Source organism: Montipora capricornis, chromosome 13 (genome assembly GCF_036669925.1).
Source record: "Montipora capricornis isolate CH-2021 chromosome 13, ASM3666992v2, whole genome shotgun sequence".
NCBI lineage: Eukaryota > Metazoa > Cnidaria > Anthozoa > Scleractinia > Acroporidae > Montipora > Montipora capricornis.
The window spans coordinates 48658767-48683140 of NC_090895.1; the positions used below are offsets into that span (position 1 = coordinate 48658767).

At 42.9% G+C, this 24374-nt stretch overlaps 1 protein-coding gene across 1 annotated transcript; it reads right to left on the reverse strand.

Annotated features, from left to right (window-relative positions):
• Nucleotides 1-5892: 5892 nt before the first annotated feature.
• On the reverse strand, nt 5893-7582 carry LOC138030924 (TNF receptor-associated factor 3-like). Its single transcript, XM_068878782.1, has 2 exons — nt 7467-7582; nt 5893-7381 (listed from the first exon to the last, which is right to left on the reverse strand). Exons 1-2 carry the CDS (start codon nt 7580-7582, stop codon nt 5893-5895), a joined length of 1605 nt encoding a protein of 534 aa, XP_068734883.1.
• Nucleotides 7583-24374: the final 16792 nt, after the last annotated feature.

Here is a 24374-nt window from a genome sequence, read left to right on the forward strand (position 1 = left end):
GCTGAAAATGTGTCCAATTGGTTCACAGGACAAATATAAAATCAACATGTAACTCACAGCGTATCAGGTTTGGCTCTATGGCCGAGTGGTTGGGGCTCTCGGTCTTGAATCCAGAGAACCGAGTTCACATCCGAGCTACCGCGTACTTTCTTTCGCCTAAGTTTTTGTTTTTTTTGGTGTTCGACCAAATATATTTTCCGTGTATTACTCTACGATGGTTTGCGTTGGTCAACATTTTACGAAATATCGATCCGGGTTAAATTTGTGGGCGTCTGTTTCCTTTTCCGTAAACAATGCTGTTGACTCTTTATAATCCGGGGAACCGAGTTCGAGTTCATCTGAGGTATTGGATGTCATTGTAATTATTTTTCCATTCTTTTCATTTTTATTATCATTATCATTATTTTTATTTATTTTTTTTTTCGAACTATAGACGACACACGCTGTTGATCTAGTCTTAGATTTACAAAAGAAAAAATTGCCCCGCGGACTTTACTGGAACTCAAAGACAACACGAACGATTGTTTATGGTGCATATCTTTTATTATTGACATTTATAGAATCATCATCTCATTATTTACACTTTACGACTCGAATCGGCCACGCGTTTAAAAAATGCTAAGAACAAATTCAAACGTTCAATATAATCATCTGGAGCTACGGTCACAGGAAAATGTTCACGCGTGTTCTTGTATTGCGCTCTCGCGTTTTCAGCTTTGAGCGAATCCAGCCAGCGACACATTTCCCCAGCATACGATCGAACTAATTCGTCTATTCGAGATAGCGTGGCTTTGTTGGGTTTCTTTGAAAATGCCCACTCAAAACTGGTTCCTCCTTCGGCAGATCTAGAGGCTTGAGACGTTAATTGTTTCTCTGTCATGTGCCCACCAAAATCCAGTCCATAAACTTTCCTCTCGCCCTCGACCACCAACATATTCGAGCTGTTGTTATCGGAAGATTGCAAGAGATTTTTCACAGTGACGATTTTAAGTACATCCATCGCATTGACGAGCGAGGAAATTTTCCGGGGTTCGTATTGGTGCAATTTACACAATCCTCTTTCTTTGTTATCGGAAAGAGTGCTGGAAGACTGCGCATTTTCGCCTATCATCGGGCTTACCAAACCAATCTCTTTTGCGTCACACATAAAAGACCTAATGTCGGGTACGCACTTAGCCAAACCAAATACTTCGCGAGCTAGCTTGGTCAACGCCACAATTCGCAAAGGCGTTCTCGGGTCACCGAACGGGCCTTTAAAAACACGGCGATGTTTAGAATCGATCATGACTCGAGGCTTACCTCCTGTGGGTAACTGTGCGATGGGCGTGTCGAGCGTCAAGACTCCCCATCGAACCGGGTATTTCAGGTCATCTGGAGCGTGTTCTCTGATCCATTCCAAGTAGTTAGTCTCGACCGTCAAAACATTTTTTGAATCCGTTCGACGACTCCGTTTAGTTTGTGTCTCGCTTTGTTCGCTCGATGCAGTTTTCGCCAGAATAAATTTTCGCTTTCGATTCCTGACGGGCTGCAAGCGATACATTTTCATAGCCCCCTCCTTAAAAAGAGGCAAGAATCCTTGTCCGTTCTTTTCTTCGCACGATTGAATGTGTCGCATGAATTCCTCAAAGCCCTGTCGTGTTCGACTAGAGGAAGGGCCGTGCGAGTAATCCGGATTGGAAGGGAGAGGCAGACCGTGTTTTTCGCAATGTTTCTCCAAATACTTATGCGTATTTTTTGCATGTTTACCTCTGAACGTGTGCCTGTCTAAGGCCACACCCGGCATGCGATAGAATCGAGGCTCGTCAGGCACGTCGCTCAGATCACAGGGCTGAAAGTTTGGCGATTGCTTCTCGGTAGGAACCCTACCAGATAAGATCAATAACATCACCATGACGCTCAAATGCACGCGAATCGTCGATAGACCAGGGAAAGCCGTCACCGCTCGTAAATGTAGTCTGATCAACGCTTTGGTTTCGTCGGGAATCAAATCAGTTGCCACTCGTTTCATCCACTCGGTGATTACCGACACGCCCAGGACAAGCGGCCGCATTCGTTTCGCACTCATCATACTTGCACCGCCAGGGTATGTGATTTTAGCCACGACCTCTGGGATTCTTTCGGAAAGAACGGTGGACTTCGAATGACGAGACTGCCAATTGTCTAAGTGGCTAATCGCAGCGGCCAATCGAAGAACCGTCTCGTAGGACATGGGATATTCGCTAGACACACTCGAAGCTTCTCGCGTGAGATTTTCCATACAAGCAACAAATTCGCTCTCTCCCAGATCCACCATATTTTTCCAAATACTACGGGTGTCATCTCTCAGAGGTTTCAGCGGTGTTAGGCCTTCCAAACACGCCACGCTCAGATAGGCAGCTGAGCGGTCTAGGGGTTGGCGAGCCAAGGACAGTAGGATATCGTGAATGTCTTGTCTTGTGGCATTTCGTCCATTTAGCGCCAGCGCTACGACTCGCTCCTATCCTTGTGGGTGACATCGGGCACAGTCTTCTGTAACATAGAGCAATTAATTAGCACTGTTGTGTCTCTAAGTGGGCAAATATTCGTCGACGAAATAATGAAATTCTGGCAGGCCGTTTGGTAAAATTCCAGGATAGCGGAGCATTTTTTGAAACAAAGACCTGACTTCGGACATATCGTAAAGACCTCTCTTGGTAACCCTATTAAACATGGTGTTTTTCAAAAAGAGCTAGTTTCGGTTTGTTTCTCGTTTGATTTCCCGAACCACGGATCCTGGAGTCTTTTATAGCGTTCGAGTGACGTCATAGACCATCGCAGTTATTTTATTTACAAAAAAACTTAGTCGTATTCGCTACGTCATATTAAACGTCTACCCTACCCCCTAACCCCTACCCCCCCTTCCCTCTCTCTCTCTCTCTTTCTCTCTCTCTCTCTCTCTCCAAAATAAAAAAAAACAAAATGCGTGCTCGTATGATTGTGTCATTTCTACTAAATGCCCGGACCATTAAACACAACTCAAATGTCATCGCAAGATACGTTAGAGATGAATCTGGTTGTAATCAAGTTTCGTTTTTACGACAAAGCGATACAAATTTGTACCACGATCAACCGTGACGAAATAGCTCGCTCATGTAAAGATAGGGGCACGATTTGCCTTCGAACAACCGACGATTTGTTGAATGCGTGGAACGAGATAGCAACACCGAAAAGAGATTTAAACGTCGGTCTCGTGTGTGTATTTTGGTTTTAACTAGATTAGTGCCAAATTGACCATATAAGAAAACGTACACTAAGTCTTGCTATTATCTCGGTTGATTGGAACGATTTACCCAAGACAATCGACGTATTAAAATTTTTCTTATATGGCGTCATTCGTCGGGCTGGTAGACGCATTTTCCTGACACTGACACTAGACTGTTTCGTCTGTATGATAAAATCGTGAAATGACGCAATACGTGAATCACCGGCTGTATATAAATGTAGCAGACGCAGAGGAGATTCGTTCTACGACCAGAAACACCACGGACCGATGGAGTTTTTACACACCGTGCGACCGTGTATAGAATATCTGAAGGGTATGTGGAAAGAATTACGGGGCGAATGCCAAGCGAACATCTCTTGCGACGAGGAACTGTTGCCCATTGTCGAATCGATCTTATTGCTGCATTCATTTCATCACAAATCTACCGATACAAGTTGTCCAGTCTACGAGAGCTACAAACCGCTGGATGTAATTTTTGTTTTGAACGCGTCTGTTTCCAGCGACGAATACTTAGAACGATGGAGTTTGTGCCATGTCACCAATGACCCATTCCCGAGTTCGTACGTGGACAAAACCGAAAGCCGCGAGTCAGCAATGGTTTACAACGAACTCGATCAGGAACTTGGTGAGAGTGACGAAACACACACAGAATCAGACGAGAAGGCCTTGCGATGGTTGTTTAAGTATGACCAGCGCGTAAGACGTTCTAGAAAAAGACATTTGAAGAAAAAAAAACGAAACGAAAAAGACAAGCGTTTACTTTCGGGATGAATGTATCGATCTCAATAAAGTTTGACAATAAAGAAATCGTGTTGTTTTTTATTTTTCGTTAATAAAGGTCCGCGGATTCCCCCCCCCCCCCCCTTCCTTGGTAGGTCGCGTGTCTCCGATATACCTCCTCAACATTTTAATTTTTAACCCATATTTTTTTGTTCTCTACACTGAATCACAAGCCGTTAAGGTAATCAATCGAATGGTGGATTTTTGTTTATCTATTCATTTATTCATTTTTTCAATGTAGTACCATTTTTATACTTTGTAGAGACACTCGATTTTTTTCTTTGATCGTCTAAAGAATTCACTTCACTTCATTGCAGCAATGATGTCCTTATAACTTTGACTGTGGAAAGACCGGGTTATCACCAGAAACAGACGTGGATACTGGAGCAGTCGGTTCAACTTGTTCAACGCTCGGGCATTGCGGGGGTCCCATCCCATCGGTTCTATCGGTTTTTTTCCTTCGCCTCCTTCTGTACATAAGGGGAACACCACGACAGTGCTTGAACATTTGCTTCTTCGGTGGTGGGCTACTGAATTATCGGAGGTGAGTAATAATTTGACTTCAAAAGTATGTGGGTTGTATTGGTCATGATTTAATCGTGTCCGATTCAATTAATATGTCTATTCATCAGGGGTAAAAAATAATTCGGCTTCAAAATATACGTATCGTATTCGTCACAGTTTAGTCATACTCGAGTATCCATATCCAGGTGATCTGGTGACGTACTTTGGAGGACTGGAGAGAACAATTTTAACGCCGTATCCCACAACCGCCCGCGGCCTTATTTTCGAATTCAACTGGCAGAGGCGAGGTTAAATCTTGTCGGGTCTACTTGAATGTTCGTTCAGTAACAGGAAAATGTGGTAGACACGTAATTGTGGGATACGGCGTTAACACTTTTCTTCACGGTCCTCCAAATTACGTCACCAGATCACCTGGATGAGGCTTCAGAGTCAGGGTCAGGATGCTTGGGTCGGGCCCCATAGCGAGGTTCGCAATCAGACCAACATCATATATATATATTTATTTTTTTGTTTTATTTTCGACATACCTTACATCGCATAAAAAAAACTACATTTGTTTAGTGATTAAAAAAAAAAAGGAAGAAAAAACCGTACTAATCCTCGCGTTTCTCGACGTCAGAGAGAAACAGTTTCCATGCTCGGCAAATACTAGTAATCAGACAAACAACGAGTGGTTCCAGGTTGCCCGTGTCTTGCGCGTACACGAGAGTCGCGACATAGTTTTTCTCTTCGCAAACGGATACGGGAAATGGCTGGTAAGACGACATGACATAGCTACACAGAATGTGACAAAGCCTCCCGTTCCCATCGGCAAACGGGTGTAGTTCGAGAAAATTACAAAACAGTCATGCACACGTTCGAAACAACGAAATTCCGTACGAGCCTCTACAGTCTTCAAACATGCGATTGTAACGATCGAGAACAGACCCCAAAGCCAGCTCCATGTCCTTTGGTACTGGATAGAAACGTAAACTACCATCAGGCCTCGCGGAATACCTTTGTTTGTCGCTCACTCTCCCCGCCGGCGTTTTGTCACCGAAAGACGGATCGTTACGAAACAACACGCCATGTGTGTCGCAGACAAGTCCTTCCTCGAGCAATCCCCAATCAGTGGGTCTTTCTCTTGTGCTAACGTAATCTAGAAGAAACCGCAAAGCTTCTGATACGTTTCCTCCTTGGTCTTCGAACGATGACAAACACTCGACAAACCGAGCGATGGCGCGACCTTTCGCCATTTGAATCGCCGTTTCCGAGTACGAGTTTTTATCTCTTAACCATCGTCGTCTATAACCGTTTGCCGTAGTCACTAGTTCGTTCAAGGCAATCTCGCGATCCGTCATGACTTTTTACAAGTTGCGTAACCCGATGGTGTCGATTTGCGCTCTTATGTACATCGTATCGTCGCGAATATATCCACCAGAAGACAAATTTTCGTGTAAGATAAACACTGGCATTCCCGATCCTACGTTCCTTGTACTACGGGGCCGTCTCCAACTTGTATCATCATCTCTGGGCCTGAAGCTATCCAGATGATCATTGTTCTTCTCTTGGTCAAAAAGCGTGAACGTAACTTTCTGTTTGAAAGGCCACGAAAGTATGGCGTCAAAATCTCCTCGCATCATCACGAGAAATATGGACATGTGTGTTCCACGACCCTTTCCGTCTCCGTTCAGATACACAGACATTTGACATCGGTAACCTCTCCGCGAAGTGTAAAAAGGGGGACTCTCTATCCGTGTACATTTTCCTGAAATTGCATCTTGAAATTTGCATCGAACATTGTCAATCTTCATAATATAGGTTCCATCGTACGAAGTGTTTTCTAAGTGGGAAATAGCCTGGGCTTGCTCTTGTATCTGTATTTCGTGTAATCTTAAATGATGATCTAATCGGTCCGATTCACGACTGCCAGATGGCGAAGATCGCGGGGGGTCTCTAGAACCCCTCATCGCCTCGATTTCTGCACCCATTATCGACAACCGTTCGTCGAATAAGTTTAATTGTTTCTTAACATCATCACCACCGACCTCAGATTTCTTCAGGCGCTCGAGAATTTTTTCCAGATGCCTAAGACTCCCCTCCATCCTGACCATTTTTTCTTGATGCGCGAATAACGTATTTTTATTCAATGTCGCAATCGTTTGTTGCGCAAACAATCGTTCGTCGTGTTTCTTGTTCGCTTCCACGCACGAATCTACGGTTTTTTGGTGGAGCTCTAACCGTGCTAGGACCACTCGAATAAAATCACCCGCAAGAATTAAATGTTCAGGTGCATTGGAACCGATGTGATCGTCCAGACTTTCTCTGGGACCGCGAAATTTGCAGCCGACGTTGCTAAAAACGCAAACCGTCGGCATTTTAGGGCACGATTTTTCGTGTTCCGGTAGCAATTCTCTGAAGAATTTGTCTCGATTGCAACCGTGAGGACATTCCACCAGAATCCGGGGGCATTCTTTCAGATGATCCGACGAGTCCTTTGCTCGATGTACGAGTTCACAATGCTCGCAATCGACCAATCTGAACGGACAGTCTTTCTCTATGTGATGTGCTAACTCGGACTTCGGTACGACTGCATCGCATCCGTGACTAAAGAAGACGCAATTTACGTCCGCATAAGCACACACGGAGTAGTGTTCCCGAAATCTTGGGTATTCACCCTTCCATTCGCACCCTCTCTTTTTGTTTGAACAAAAGCACTTAAACTCGAACAGTTCCCGTTTGGCGTATACATCTGGAAACACTTCTTTGCGTCGAATGTTCAACAGATCGCGCGGGCACTTTCCCCAACCGTCCTCCTCCGCTGCGAATACGTCATCTACACATTCGCTGCAACACCTGTACGATACCCCAAAAACATACACACCGTTTTTAACGATTTTGACATTTTCAAACGACTCGAACACTTTACTCGAATACTCACCTATGCCCACACGGAAATTGCATGGGATCGTGAAGAATCTGACTGCACTTGACGCACTTATAACAATCATCCAATGTTCCACTTACGAATTCGACATCGCCCACAAAATAGGACATGTTTGCAAAACCAGAACTCGAGAGATAACACTGGATAGACTGGTGCTTCGGCGAGAAGAAGAGACTCACTATATACCCTCTCTCGTGCAAACTATATATAAATATAACGACGAACGGAGAAAAACGCGAAACAGGACGTAATGAGAAAAAAGTTACGTCATCCGGGAGACCCCCTCCCCCCCCCCAAAAAAAAAAGAAAAATTCCCCAATTACATCGAGTTACATCGTAATCGGTAATGTAACGTAATTGTCGTCATGTACTCGGTCATAGACATCTGAAGGGTACGAGATACGTTTATTTCTAGATCCCTTAATTTAAGACTTACAACGTAAATAATATCCAATATTTATCTACACCCAAAAAACCCAAAATGACAGGTTGTCATTTTTATTTGTTTTAGTCATGTTCGTGAAATACTCGACTCGAGTGTTCTCCGATGAATTGTATCCCAAAATAGATCAACGTTCTTTCTTTCTTTTTTTTTTTTTTTTTTTTTTTTACATTTCGCGTCTTTGCCTCTGGAAATCTTGTGTGCAATCGCGGCCGAGTTCGTCTTGAACACCACTCGACAGTCCGGTGTTCCCTTTCCATATTCTTGTTAATCTGGTAATGCGATAATTTCGACTCTCTGATATTTGTGATGAACCAGTTTTTGCAGCGCTTTCAACTGTTCTAATGTTTTTGCATGATCTTTGATGCTTCGCGAATAATCTTCACACAGCCTGGTTGTTCTTTCCGTCAAAAGTAGGCATCTCTTCGTAAGTCTTGCGTTCTCTGCTCTCAAAATTTCAATTTCTGTTTGCCCGAGCTCTTTTTTCTGGGTGAGTTTTTTTGATTTACTCGAGCCATCACTTTTTTGCCTCTGTTCGCGCCTTTTAGGAGTGATTCTAATGTTTGGCATTTTTTCTTTGTATCTTGTGGACTTGCTTGCGTTTGAATAGAACGAACCTGGAAGTTGTTTAAAGCATTGGATCGTTTGGACCGCCAAATTTATACATTTCTCTACGCGTCAAATGACGAACGTGAATCGAAAATGCGTCACACGAATCGCGCCGTAATGTCATGTCGTCGGATGTGAGGCATTCGCGAAAATTACGCAGTTACGACAAACCATCGCCGACACCCAGTCAGATGTGATGTCATGTGAAATTTGCGGGGCGTAGGGGGTTCGGGCTTTTCGATGACGTTGCATCGTCGTTGGAATGACGTAAGACACCCTAAAAAGATGGAGAAAAGACCGTATAAATATCGGAGCGTTCGTTTGGGTCGTTACAATCTGTTGTGAGCAAACGCAAGAAAACGCAAACCTTACCCTACAAAAATGAAGAGAGTACACTCGGAACAAGAACGAGAACGAGAGGCGACAAGCGAAACGGTCAAACGAGTTTGTTATCACGACGTGTACAATGCCATTGCATATTTAAAGGGGCCTATAGTGTATGGGGGCCGGATATACGGGTGCTTGGCCTACGAGGGAAAGCCTTATCCCAAAGTCTTAACGGAATCTGGCCAGGAGTTGACGGTGAACGTCGCTTGGTGGAAGGACGAACCACAGGAAACTTGTTCTTGGAACTGATAGCCGTTACCATCCACGAGCCGGAAAGCCGAATGGAGCTTGCGCGTACGACTCTACCGACACTTTTTTCGAAAGTGACACCACGTTTGGGAACTTATCACCCGGAAAGAGGGCTGGAATTGGAAAAAGATGTCCCGAACGGTTTCGACGAAGCCATCGAAAAACTGTTGCCGAGAGGGAAGGCATTGTCCATTTTGGACGAAGCTTATAAAGAAATGACTCAATTTGCCGTCGATCGCCTAGGCGATGAAACTAAGGAGCGGATAGTTTCGGGTATGTTGGAATTTTCCCGACCCCGTTCCAAATAATTAATAAAAAAAATTCTTGTAAAAATATCGAGATTAAACTTGTAACGTTTGGCCAGTCGGATCTTAGTTAGTAGTTCTCGATTCGATAAACGATAAAAAAAAAATCAAATGTACCGTGGTTATACCCTTTAAAGGTTAAAGTTTGGTTACGTAATTATGTCACCCATTGAATTATGCAATCTGAGACGATGTGAATTTAACACTGTAATTATCAGAAAAATAAATTGTTACAAATCGTGTCACTCTAGCCTCTATTCTCTCAGACCATTTTTGTATGCGCTGAAAGGTGGGGAAACTATCGATTCGCCATGAACAAAGACCAAGAGAAAGACCAATGTTTTTTTTGTGGAAACAAATTATCAAACTCCGACGTACACAGTAACTTCCCGGTTTATCGCAGATTGTGTTGTGGAACGAAATTTCATCATTTGTGTTTCTTCGATGATTATGTGGCGGATTGTCGCAATTGCGGTGCCAAACTCGAGGCGTGTGTGACCTGGATTGCAACCACCGAATACTCAGCCACTGACGATCAGCCGCCGAACAAGAAAGTTAAACTACTCGACGAAAACCGAGTTTGCTGTATCTGTTTGGAAGCGCAAACGAGTGCCGATGACCAATTGGTCAAATTTAGGTGTTGCAGACAGAATGCACACGACTCTTGTCTCAGGAAATACTTCAAGCTACCGACCGAATGCCGCACTGTTGAAGAGTTTGAAACGGCTCAAAGAAAGATCTCTTCGTTACAGTGTTTTGTATGTAGACGTGATAAGCATATATTTCATCCGAGAGACTTTCCCGCTCATTTGGTTCCCAAATCAAAGAGAGGAGAACTGCCTGCTTCTTTGATAGAAACAAATGCACTACTGGAAGAATGGCGCACGATCATCTTGTTTGATGTAAACCGTCAACTAGGCGATGCTAAGTTTGATCTGCAATCGTCTGCAGTTATAATCCAAGGCGTAACGAACGATGGTAGAAGCATCCGAAAATTTAATCCAATGAATGAGCGAGTGATGCCTGTCAAAGAGTTTGTCAAAAACGTGAATTTGTGCATCAGGAAAGCCGTCGGACGTTTAGCAGGCGTGGGGTTCGATGGCGGTTTGTTTTCAGAAGACACCCTTGCATGTTGTGAATTGTACAATATCGTGGGGGCGGTAATTTCGTTCAAAATAATAAATTCTCGTAGAGACAGCGTGGAAGGTGAATGGCCTTTTAGTTACAAAAAGGTGACCACGATATTGAGCGAATGGGAATTTAATGGCCATTTGTTCTTTTTGGATGCAGTTCCCTGCCGGGCCGCCAAATGGGAACGAAAGCGGATTAGATAGATTGCCGGTGTGAACTCGGAATTCACATTCGATACTTGTTTATTTACAAATAAGACAACGACTTCGGTTCGATAAAAAATGTTGCTTTTTAAATTGCAGTGTCTGTCATTAATAAAGAGACTATCTTTGAAAAGAAGAACGTTAGTTCGACGTGCTTTAATTCATCGAATTATAATGGTACGACGAGCGGGTCGGTGTTCGAATCGTCGAATTTTTAGATTGTTTAATTTAACCTTTTCACTCTTGTAAAGGCCGCCGAGTCACACGTCAACGAAAAGACTCGCGGAGGTAAAGGGGTTAATAACAACAACTAGATTCACTCAAAAACCATGTCCCTTTAATCCTCTCGCTACCAAGAGTGATGGGATGATTTTACTCGTCAACGGGAAACTTTGCACGAGTGAAAGGGTTGACGAAATCCTTCTCGCGACAGTCAATCACGCAAAATAAACAATGCTATCGAGGGATTGTGTGGTTAAAATGATCGTTTATTATATGCTGTCATCTGAATTGGCTCAGCGAGCAAATGGACAATCAAGACAGATGTTTTTCTTGTTGAGTCCTTTATACAAAGGAATTTTAAGTCTTCAGCATTTGTGTCGGAAGACCTTAAACAGGATGCCTCTTTTTAAAACGCGCCAAAACGCATCAATCCCTGATTCATTAAGAATTTATTTAAATTCGTATCCTTATCCTATTTGAAATATTACACTCAAGAAATCACTCGGTGGCATTCGTATATCCATCGAAAAAGCGTGTTGTGTTAGTGACAAGACATGCATAAACAAAGGATTATTGAATGTTAAGTTTTACGAAAACGAATAAACGAAACTCACAGTTTCACGTTTTTTTTTTTACACTAAAAACAAACAAACTCGTTCAGTTCTACAGCCAACAACATTCGTTCATTGAACGGTAGCCTGTTTGAGTCTTATGCCGTGGTCCGTGACATTATAATCAGTCTGGCCCATTGCGAATTTTCTCGAGAATCGATCGATCGATGCAACCTGGGACAGCGACCAGACACAAACATTCACATCAAAACGAACTATCCAGCTTTGAACGAATGCTCTTGGAGTTTGAGTGTGAACCATTTAAAAAAAAGCACGACATTCATCAGTTGGACGATGTATATTTTCTCCCGCCTTGTGCTGTCCACACCCACTCGCCTGCTCGTACCCAGTCTGCATAAGGTCGTTCTCGAAAGTCCTATCCTATATGTCCTATATGTGGGAAGCGCGAATCGAATCCAGTGATCAGAGCAAAAATACATTCTGTTATAGCGTTTTAATAGAATTCGCGAAAAGACATTTTTGTCAAAACTTCACCCGTCCAGTGCACAAACCTTCGAGTTATTATACTTGTCGACGATGTATTTCGAGAAGTGTTTCTCGGTTAACAGAACCAGCTAGTCAGATTTGGGATTTTTTCTCTAGTTACATAAATTGTCCTCCGTTCCCGCATATCCCGTATATCACATCGATGGATATTTGTTCATTCGTCTAAATTCCTTGTCGCCTCTTCTCGTTTCTCTTCTTTTTTCAAATCTTGCGACTCTGTTTGGCAGCTCGCAGAACCATCCGAGTTTTGAGTTTGTCGTCGCAATCGCTGTTGAGTGTCATGTGGTAAAAGGTCCAGCGGTATTTTCACCACGAGTTGGGTTGGTTTCTTGACCGTGAGGTCTCGGTGCTGCTGTTTCGTTCGGTCGGATCTCTTTTTACTCCTAGCTTGAAATTTCCTGCGACCCATGGTGATACTACTGGCTTTGACTGAGGTTCTATATTGCATACAGTGTTTAGCAGCGTTTTATAATATAAAGGACCTTCGAAGGCATGTAACGTAATATTACGAGATAATTTGCTATTGACGATCCGATCGTGAGATAATTGCCGTAATTTTACGTTCTAGTCAAACTCGAACGAGTGACGTCAGCTCACGTAAACATCCGTTAGCGTATGACATCATCTATTTTTTAACTACTGCGTCATCATGCGAAAACAAATACCATTTCCAAAAAAAAATCGAACATGACATCAATGTTTTTTTTTTGTTCGTTGACGTCAAAAACGTATCTCTCTGGCTAATAAAATGAGCCTGAGGAGTTCGAGAAACTCAAACGACAAGATCGCTAGTAAAAAACGAACCAAATTCGTGTGCACGATACGACGAATGAAAACACTACCCCCAAAATCTTTTTTGGAGAACCTGCTTCTGAGATTTAAACACGACGATATTAGATTGCCGCACGCAAGTAAGTCTATACCTGTGCGTGATTCGAAGATTACGGCGAAGACACGATGTACGAAAGCAAAGACATGAAAGAGTCCATTTCTATGGAAATAGGACTCGGTGACACTGCCAAACGGTTCCACCGGCGTTGGAAAAATCAACACGACATAGAAAGGCGTTATGGGTTCACCTACCGTTATTTTCAGTTTGTTGACAGGAACACGAGTCTGTGTGATGCCAGATATGACGAGTATCCCGAATTAGGATCGGATTTGCACAGCAAGTATTGCTGTCTCTTAAAGCTCTGGAACTCTAAAGACGTCGAATGGGATATTTTGGACATACTACCCTGGTTTGAACGACACTTCGACGACTCGCATTGGGAATTCATCGTATACCATGCGGCCTTCTTGAGTGCGTGTGCTGACCCGGCAATGGAACGGCAGTTCCAGAACGAATTAAGCGGCAAGTAAGGAAAGTTGTGTGGTCTCGAAGACGCCGGAGACAGAAACTTTTCGTTTCATTGTACCACGCATCTAATAAATAGATATTTTATTGTAGTTTAAAGCTTAATCGAGAACCGATTAACCATTTCAACGAATTATCCGCGCTGAACTATTTTTGAGTATTTCCATAACTAGTTAGAAAAAAGAGCTAAATTTAAGTACACGATACGACGAATGAAAAAAAAACACTATTCTAAATTTGTTTTGTGGAGAACCTGCTTTTAAGATTTAAAGGTACACGCGATGATATTAGATCGTCACACGCAAGTAAGTCTATACCTGTAAGTGGTTCGAAGATTACGGTGAAAACATGACGTACGAAAGCAAAGACATGAAAGAGTCCATTTCTATGGAAATAGGACTTGACGATGATGCCAAACTGTTTTATCGGCGTTGGAAGAATGAACACAGCAACACGAAGCGTTACGAGTTCACCGAGCGTTATTTTCGGCTCATCTACAGCAAGACGACTGTATGCGATGCCAGAAATGCTGACTACCCGAAATTATCTTCGGAACTTCGCACCCAGCATAACTGTCTGTTGGAGGTCTGGAATTCTATAGAAGTCGAATGGAGTATGATGACCTTGCTAAAATGGTTTGCACACAGCTTTGGACCGTATTGGGAATTCATCGCGTATCATGCAGCCTTCTTAACTGTATGTGATGACCCGATAATGGAACAGGAGTTACGGAACAGATTAGGCAACGAGTGAGGGAAGTTGTACGGTCTCGAAGACACTGAAGTTAGAAACTCTTCATTTTATCTCGTGATACGTCTGAGATGTAGAACATGCTGTGTTTTGTTTTTTTTTTTTGTGGTTTTTATTCTTGATGGAAAAAAAATAAAAAGCTTTACAATTAGAATCGGCGTTTGGTCTATACGATACAATATATACTTAATCGACCACTCCCCGTAGGGGCTTTTCGTGGCCAACGAAACACGACGAAATGACGGAACAGAAGAACAAGAATCCCAACTAGTCCGGGGCAAACCAGTCGGTCGTTTACAAGTGCAGCTGGGAAGTCGAACCGAGAACTACCACGATCTAAATTCAACGAGGAGCGAAGGGGGGGGGGGTCTTGAACTCAGAATCTCTAGATCTCTGAATTTCAAGGCTAGCGTCATAACCACTGAGCCACGCTAACCTGCTAGTTTCGACAAATTTACAATACCGATTACTTCGGTTTTACATACATAAGAATCGACGAAAATCTATTATTTGCTCGACGTATAATTAGATTTTGCAACTGACGCACCTCGTAAAAACCACTAGATTTTTCTATCCGGTTTGTATAAAAATTGATTTCGAGGCCCTTTCGGTGTAGTGATTAATCGCGATAATCACAAGATATGACAACAAGCCACGATGCAAAGCCATACCGACGAGTACATTCGTTTCCTTGGAACGAATAGGCGTTTTACGGGAGACATGCTTATCTGTAAGCGCAGAGCTGGCCAGGTTTTGGACGATGTCATCCAAGATCTGACTTTGATGAGACGTTGGTTCTCCGAACGATTGCAAGATCTTAAAGCGAAAGACCGGGAGATAGGCGAGGCCTTACTCGAATACGAACGTGCTGTGGAGAGGTGCCAAGTCGAGATCGACATGTTACGAGGAACTGTACAGCATGGTTACTTTGAGGACATCTGCAAAGAGGCGAGGGCTGAAGAACCAAAGGGTGAGGTGATTGGAAAATTAGGAGAACAATTAGGCAGAGAATTACAAATATGAATGGCTACAAAGCAAAGAAAGAGACGTTCGCAACAGGATCGATAGAATTGTTGATATAGAACGTTACGAGTCGTTATTTTGTCGAAGCGCGACCGTGTGAAATATTGGCAATAAAAATGTCACGACGATCTGAGACTTATGTACTCTATGTGGGTGTTAACCGTGTGTGCAGACGTGCGAGGTTATTAGACTTTCGCAAAACCATCGACGACTATTACCATCTCATTTCAGAACGGTAAATAGTCTGAGAAAGTGGTCTCGTGATTGGTGCGCGCATGCAATGAAATGCACCCTGTCTTTATTCGAAGCAATCGAACGTACATCGCTTGTTTTATAGGCGTAGCTTACAGCGTGCGCTAAACGCAGCGATTACACTCACAAACCACTCGAAGCATGCTCGTTGCAAGTCCAAATTTGATAGTATTATAAGAAGTGAAAGGGTTAATTAACGGGATGCGGTGTTCGTTGCAAGTCCAAATCCACAATAAAAACAACAACGACACGGTAATTACGTACAACGTGCGAGTGGCGTTTTTAATGCTAATGACGGTTCTACAAAACAAAACAAAAAAACGTACACGATTTGTTGTTCCCGAGTACTTCGATGACGGCCCCCCAAAAAAATAATAAATCAAAATGAAATCTGAAAATCAAAGAACAAAAACAAAGTCACTCAGAGTCAATTAAAAGTTCACATTCGCTGCACTTGACTTGCACCTCGCGTTTGTTTTCCAAATGCAGGGTTTCGGTTGGGTGCTCTTTGCAATAGACATTCTTTCTCGGTTCGCGGCATTGTTCCTTGGTGACATACACTTTAGCGTAGTGCTTCGTAGTACAGTTGACACATTATACAAAACACAGTAAAACACGCAAATCCAGCGTTGAATATTCTTTCGATGCGATGCTTCCACGGTTCGGGGAAATAGAGCATAATGGCGTGAAAGAACGACCATATCGAACAAACGGTGTTGGAATCCAACCAGTCTACGTTCCACTGCACCCGTTGTACATGACAATAAAGAAATATAATCACACAACCGACTCCAACAAATCCGAGAAAATTCGTCATCGTTCGTCTGGATGCTTGACCACAAATGTAACAACTACACAAAACACGATAAAATAAGCAAATCCATCATTGACCATTTTTTCGGCGTGATGCCTCAAAGAATCGGGTAAATGACATGCAATAATGTACATGCATAGCTACACTAAAGAAGTGTCACTGAAACTTAACGGATCGTGCCGTTGCACTCGTTGCGGAAAATAGACGAGCAAACAGAAACAGCAAAAATTAACAATAAATTTCATCGTTCGTCATTGAGTGAACCACGTAGATAATATTCTCCGCACTGGTCTTCGATCCACATGAAAACAAGTGTTACGGTACTTGCGACACCCAAGTGAAACAGGAAACCGTCTAAGGTGTCTCCGCATCGATCGAGGAATAAATCAAGTCGCATACCTTGCAAAGACTTCTCGTTCGAGGATTTCGGATAATTGCCTGGGTCCGCCGTAAAGGAGACAAACAGTTAACAGTAACAAAATCGTAGGACCTGTAGACGAAACGTCGATAAAATTTTCCAAGCAATAGTCAATAATTCGCACGGCTTTTCGCCACGGCATGTTATGGCATTAGACGAGTGATATCGTTCCTTTTATGCGAGCTCAAAATGGGTCACGTGCCCTTTTTTTTTTTTCAGGAAATGATGATATATATTTTTTTTATTACGGCATTGAACGAGTCTATAGAAAAATGATGACTCAAAAAATCGGTTCGCATCATTTGGGTTTTACGTAGAGTGAATACTTTAGAAAGGAGGGGTAATATTGTCATCCGCAAACGTCAGCGTTTGAAATTGTAGAGTCTAATTTCGTAAATGATTGCACACAAAACGTATCGCGGGGTTACGTCACCACAATAAGCGTAGTTTCCGTACAGGAATACGTAGGAAGTGACGTCGTGTGTCGGAGTGTGGGTTTGTATATAAGTGGGGTAACAGCGTTCAGTTTTTCATACAGACGCTTTTGGGTTATAATATATATCCTACGAATTACAGTCTTGTGCGAGTGGTTATCCTTGTGTGAGTAGTTCTGATAACATGGGAAGCAATCGCGATGGTGCCTTTGACGTTCAATCCGGTGATGAATCTGACGAAAATAGTATCGGCCATGGTGCCGGTGATGAATCTGACGAAAATAGTATCGGCCATGGTGCCTTTGACGTCCAATCCGGTGATGAATCTGACGAAAATAGTATCGGCCATGGTGCCTTTGACGTCCAATCCGGTGATGAATCTGACGAAGACAGTATCGGCCATGGTGCCTTTGACGTCCAATCCGGTGATGAATCTGACGAAGACAGTATCGGCCATGGTGCCTTTGACGTCCAATCCGGTGATGAATCTGACGAAGAGTTAATTCGCGAAAGAGACAGTATCAACGATGGTGCCTTTGACGTCCAATCCCAGAGTCAAATGTTTGAGGAAAAAGCAGCGAGATTGGATGAAATGTTAACAAAGTTAAGACCTGGTTGGAATAACACCAACGAGACATTTGAGAAGTTGATTCGCGAAAGAGACAGCATCGTAGTATGGTTAACGAAAAGAAATAATAGTTGTCTACGGTCTGGAAAAGTTGAGAAGTCGTGGAAGAAAGAAATAAAAAGAGAAAAGGAGGAACTACAGTCAATGTTGGAAGTAATATTGGCATGTCGCGAGGTAGAAGATACGAGGATGGCAGGCTTCGGTGAGTTGACATTCTAGACAGATAGTGACAAGTCCCGACTCGTTTTTATTCATCTCGTTAATCTTTTTTGTTTTCTTTTTCTGGTGATTTTCTAGGTTACCGCCGGGGTGCCGAATTTGAACAGCCGACTCTTATCAATTTGATAGCCGAAGCCACGAACACATATGCATACTAATTTCCATATATATATATATATATATATATATCAATGTGTAACTGTCCTTTTAATAAAAACGAAATAAAACATAATCTTAACAATTTTTTCGTGATGTTTTACTGGATACAAACGCAACAGTTCTGACTACCCCGAGTGCCATTTTTCAAACCATTTTTTCTCATGTTGGGCAATCCATTCATTCCTTTTCGTGAACTTTCTTGACTCGACTTCTAGTCTTTCATCAGAGAGGCTTGGAACTAGAATTGCCTCGCAAATACCGTCCTCCTCTCTTCGCCGCGCCATAATCTCGTCAGACCACGGTTGATCCAGCCGTTGGGAAAACGAACACTGTAGTTCTTTATCTTTTTTTCCGCAAGTCAAAAGAAAACGACTCTCGTCTTGCTTGTTCGCGTCAGCATACCGCGTGAGTTTGGCAATGCAGTGACAAAAACAATACCACGGCCCTTCCTTGATCTCGAGGTGAAGCTGATGCGACAATTCATTCACCCATTCGCGCACTCCGTCCGTAAACTGCAACCCAAAATGGGCAATCGAGGTGCTTCTTACAGTAAACATGGGTTTGATCTTCGGTCAATGAGGTGTCATGAAATGGGCACAGACGCGACGGTTTTCTCACGGTTTTCGGTGGTGGCTCGATGGGTGTAAATTTATTACCGGTGACGCTCATGGTTCTCTTGCATGTAATTGGATGGCAATTGACGTGTGATATATTTCGAGTGGTCACGTGTTAATGTAAGTTTGTCTTTTACACGAGCAAAAATAACATCGTAGTCAAGAAAACGTTTTTGACCATTAACCGTTTCGAATCACAATATCTATCATCCCATCGTAACATCGAGATTTACGATTTATCATTTTCACTGCGCGAGTTAACCGATAATAGCTCTAAATGACAGAACTGTGTACTTGTCGCGGCGAACACGACGGAAAAGACGCGGAATGTCCTTGCACGCCATTGCAAAATATTCTTTGGAATTTAGAACTCTTTAGCAAACTGGAAGAGAGAAACTCCGACCAACTGAATGAAATACAGATGTATTCGGAGTCAAATGACGCCCAAGAATTACGAGATACGGCAACAACGATAATGCGTTCATATCAAACTTTGGGAAATGTAGGAACAGCGAAGGACTTTTTGGATAAAGCCATCGGTCTTTGGAATGATGCGAGAGACAATCCTTCGAAAGAAAAGAAGGTGTTAAACTATCTTCGACGTATGCGCGATCAGACAGACCAATGTATTAAGCAAATTGACACATCGTTAGATTTATTAGATGAACAGTTGTTACGTGGATGAATGTGTGACGGATCGGCATGTCGAAACACACATAAGAGTTGATTTAACGTTAGAGCACCCCATGACGCGAGTCAGTATTTTGCATTACAAGTGTAGCTCTTTATTCACTGTTTAATGATATAATTCTAAATCACAAAAATGATGATAAAAAAGGACACATTTTTTTATCTTTTCTTTCGTTGCACTATTATCTTATCATCTTGTACATGCCCATTTGTCAATTAAACGATATACAAATTATGGTACTCGAGCGAATTCGAGTGGGCGAGTGTTTGTGTTCAAATGTGCCACATGCATCGAATGCGGGAAGGATAAAGACAAAATGGAACTCTGTGACCACAACGGCGTCCCGTATGTAGTCCGGAAAATGCAGCTGCCAGTTCCTTGTTAAAACATTGCGATTTGTTCGATATAACCTTTTGAATCTTCTTTTCCCATTCGACGAAATCCGTCTCGTCGATTTTTGTTTCTTCCTCCCAAGGCGCAACTTCCATCTCTACCTCGCAACGGCCAGATACGTTCTCGAGACGGCGAACGATTTGACTTTCCACTTCCACTACTTCACAGTATTCCTCTATCATTTGATGGTTCAAAGAAATTCCACTGAGAAAAATACCAGGGGATTTAAAAATGGCATGTGCTCTATCTATCAGAGACAGACCTTCGCACATGGTCAGATACACTATCGCATGATTAAGATACACTTTTATCTCGGTCATGTTCACCCAGCGTTCTTCGGCGATGAACGAATACTCTTCCAGCGAGCCGTCTTGGACGTGTTTGTCCATGATGATCGCGAATTGTGGGTCTTTTTCGAGGAGTTCTTTCAAAGCCGTCATTTCACATTGTAACCATTTTGGAATGTTACCGTCGCAGTCAAACATGCATTTTAACATGGAACATTTCAGTGGGTCACCCAGCCCTTGTCCTTTGTCCCATTGCCGCATGGATTCGGTCATGCTCGTCACGTCCAAGCGGCACAGTTTCTCCAGGTCTTCTCGGATGCAATCCCACGAAGACTTTTTTGGACCAGGGTCATCTTCATAGGCGCAATCGTCCAACAATGGCTTGGTGACACGCGGCCGCGGCTTTCTCCCGCGAACCTTCTTCAGAGAATTCTTGATCTCTGTGATGTCCTTCAGATAATCATCTCGGATCGTTCTCACGGCCATCGTCAGGGCATCCAAATCGACCTGCGCTCTCTTGTCTTCGCGACCACTGGACCATATTCGAACCAGATCTAGTACGGCACCTCTTTTTGAGACAAAAGAGCCGTTCACATCGCGAGATAGTACCGTGGAAGCCAGACGTAATATTCTCTTGTCTTTGCAGGTAGCATTTCCTCTTTTCGGAGCCATTTTCGATACTTAGCGTTTTGTCTTTGTTTTATCTGCTGAAAGCAACCGAGAGAGAATGAAGTCGGTGTACAAACGCGCTGGCTTTTGTACCATTTTTTACATCTCGTCTCTGTCGTCATACCCATTTTCAGACCATCGATCCTGACGCAACACTGACGGGGTCACCACGACGTAATGATGTCAAGATTACTTCATTCGTCAAACCCGAGTGCGTCGGGATGACGACGTTTATTTCGACGTCAAATCTAAAACGCGTCATATCATGACAAGTCACCCCACCCCCTTCGAGAGAAAAGAAAAAAGGATATATAAGGATCGAACGCGGTTGTTTGCAACGAACAGAACACAACGGAACGAAACCGAGCAGTTCGACCGCACGAGAAGATCCCGTGAAAATGGCGCCAGTGACGCGTTCCGAGTCCACGGTGGTTCGAAAACTGAAACTGCTTCACCTGGCGAAAAGCGATGCTCAATACGTAAAAAAAGTTGATCGAAGTTTCCGTTCCGCGAAAGTCGTGCTCAGCGTCGCCATAGAGAAAACGAAGCAATGCATTCATTGTTATCAGCCACACGAAAGAAAAATTCCTCGACGAAAACTACCATCGAGGCAAACAAGTCAAGTCAAGACAGGGTGCACTTGTGCTGCATTGATGAACGTGAAATCCATCTACGATGCGCATCAAACAGGGCCACATGCAAACGAAATAGATAAATTAGTGACCTCTCTCAATCAGACGGTGGAAGAATTTAACATTCTTAAGAGAGAACAACGTCGATTGAAGTCATTGCCACGACCAAAATGCAAATACTGCAAAAAATGGTTTACGTTGGATCCCTGGAAGTACTATCAACGATACTGTAAAGAACTAAAAGAATTAGCAAAGACCGAGCCATCTAAGGTGAACGAACTATCGCGGGTGCATCGCTCACGCGGAGAGACGAACGCTTTCGAAAATGGTGTGTAAAATATACGGTTACTCTACATTGTGTCGTCAGACTATCGGGTTACAATTTGTCGTTAAATACACAATTAAAGCATTCGTTTATATTCAAATATACATTTCTCAGTCTTTGTTTGATTACGAATACAACAATAAATTTGTAAGGTATCCTAATTATAAAGTATTTTTTTTATTGGTACAAACCAATTCATTCGAAGGGCACAAGCGAAATACTAGTCTAATAACACGACGAACGCGCCCTCGGAAACACACCGTTGGTACAGGGAAACGGCACCCGAAGTCTCACCACCCCGCCCATCCACTCGAGTTTCAAACTCCATAATCATGGCTCAAGGTTGGATGAACTACCACGGAGAAATCTTCGATCTAGACCAACTGTATTCGTGGTATTTGAGTTTTTGTAATTCTCCTCTACGAGTCTTTCACTTTGAATGTCCATTCTTTGGACTGTTGTGTGCACGACAAATAGAAAGATACTCCGATTGTCATTTTTCTTTCGGCACGATATTCACTTGGCCGCACAACAAATATCGCGTGGATTGTCGAAGACCCCAGCGAGAGCAATATTCAGGTGTGATTCCGTTGAAGCAAATCAACATGTCTCTTGTGCGAGTCTATCAATTGTATCGTCCGGGTATGAAAATTCTTTCTCCGACATTGCCAGACTTTTGGATTTCTTGGGACAAGTCTGCCGTCTTTATTTTGGAAGTACTATGGTGGACGTTATCGTTCAAAGTCTGACAAGAAGAAACGTCCACGGTTTATTCAGTTGTGTGGGAACTTGGTTGCAGTATTGCTGTCCCGGAAAAGTCAGGTACAAAACTTCCAATGGAAGAATATTGATCAATAAACGGAAGCTGCCCCGTTCCAAGGTTTCTCGTGTCGTGAAGACAAGATTCAGAATAAATCGTGCTGAATTAATTATTTGCAGGATCGATCGACGTGATGTCGGCAATTAAAACGTTTTGAAAGAACTTTGAACGATTTTGTGCAAATTATATCCATTTTTTTTTTGATCACCGTATTCTTTTGATTGACTTTTAATAAAGGTGTATAAGTAGTCAACGAAGCCGATGGACTTTATACTTGCCACTGAAAACTCTGAACCGGGCGAAGAGTGCAAAGCTGCGCTAACACCCATTAAATGGTTCCCCGAGTAACTTATGGGCGTAGCCTAAAGCGTGCGCTAAACGCAACGGTCACGCCCATGAATCACTCGAAGCGTGCTCATTGCAAGTCCAAATTTGATAGCATAAGAGGCGAAACGGTTAATTAACGGGATGCGGTGTCCGTTACAAGTCCAAATCCGATGGTACTACTATATTTTTCAATTCAGTGGCATAAACTTCAAATGCTTCGTGATCTGTTCGAGATATAGAACACGCAATGTTTTTTAAGTGGTTTTTATTATATAAGTGTCAACGATGAGAAAAACTTTACAACTCGAGTTCAAAATAGAATGTTCACGTTTAATCTCCCCAAACTTCACGGATGATGTCTTCGTGTTCCTTTGCACGTTGTGGGTCATGTAGGGCGCAGCATTCGACGCTTCTCAAAAAAAATGCATGATAGAGAATAAAAATATAATGTTCCTTGTTTATTTCTTCCCACAGCGATGGAGTCCACGGAAAAACCCGCACGGGCAAAGGCGATAGGACGTTCCGATAATGTTCTTCCAACCTCTTGGCGAGTTCGGGAAATTGCTTTCTCTTTTTAGCAATCAAATCCGGGTGATTGTTCATAAAGTGAAAGTAATGGAAAACGACACTGTCGCCGTAATCGCATCTCGAGCCATTCTTCAATTGCAAATATCCTTCCACGTCGTGAATGCCCGTACAATTGGCAACTTCGTGTCGAAAGGCATCTGGAACGTCACAGCCCATTTTCCCCGCGTTGTAAAAAAATGCTCCTTGATCGTGTTCTTGAAGTTGTGTATATTTCCGATCTTTGTCAAATCGTCGTCCAAAGTTTTCGACTAACTCAGTTTCGCAATCTTTTTAATTACTCCTTTGAGTCCTCGTGGATATCTCCTCTTTAATTGCTTATCCTTCTTCGTATCCTTGCAAAGTATAGACCTGCGAGCGCGATTGTGTTGTGAGGTTTTGTGAAATGGCTCACCCAATTTATACATTTCTTCGAAATCAGAAAACACGTCATCTCGATGACGTAATCTCGTGATTTGCCTTGCTTATAAACGAATGTAAAATTGTTTACGAAATCGACGTAATCGATCGTTTACTTGGCGTAGAATTAAGCCTAGATACGAAACGAGCCTGTAAATGGCGCACCCCGTAAAAATTACGCGACGACATGACGTAGCTTCACGTCCCATTTTTGCCCGTATAGATTTTCCGGCCCGCTTGTATAAAAATGGGTCGTGAAGTCTTTTCTGTACAGTGATCGCCGCAACAATCGCGAACCACGATGAACGACGCTAGCAATACTCGCGGCCGTCTTGGGTATATACTTCCCGTAAAGCGCATGGCTTCTCAAGTTAGTCGCAGAATAGGCGATTTGGAAGACAGTCGGATTGCCTTAGATGACACGATTCGTAATTTGACAA

Excerpts from the sequence above, each read along its gene's own strand:
- LOC138030924 (XM_068878782.1), bottom strand. The coding sequence starts at position 7,582 with ATGTCCTATTTTGTGGGCGATGTCGAATTCGTAAGTGGAACATTGGAT. Across the intron at positions 7,382-7,466 it reads CAATTTCCGTGTGGGCATAG|GTGTTGCAGCGAATGTGTAG; the intron begins GTGAGTATTCGA and ends GGTATCGTACAG.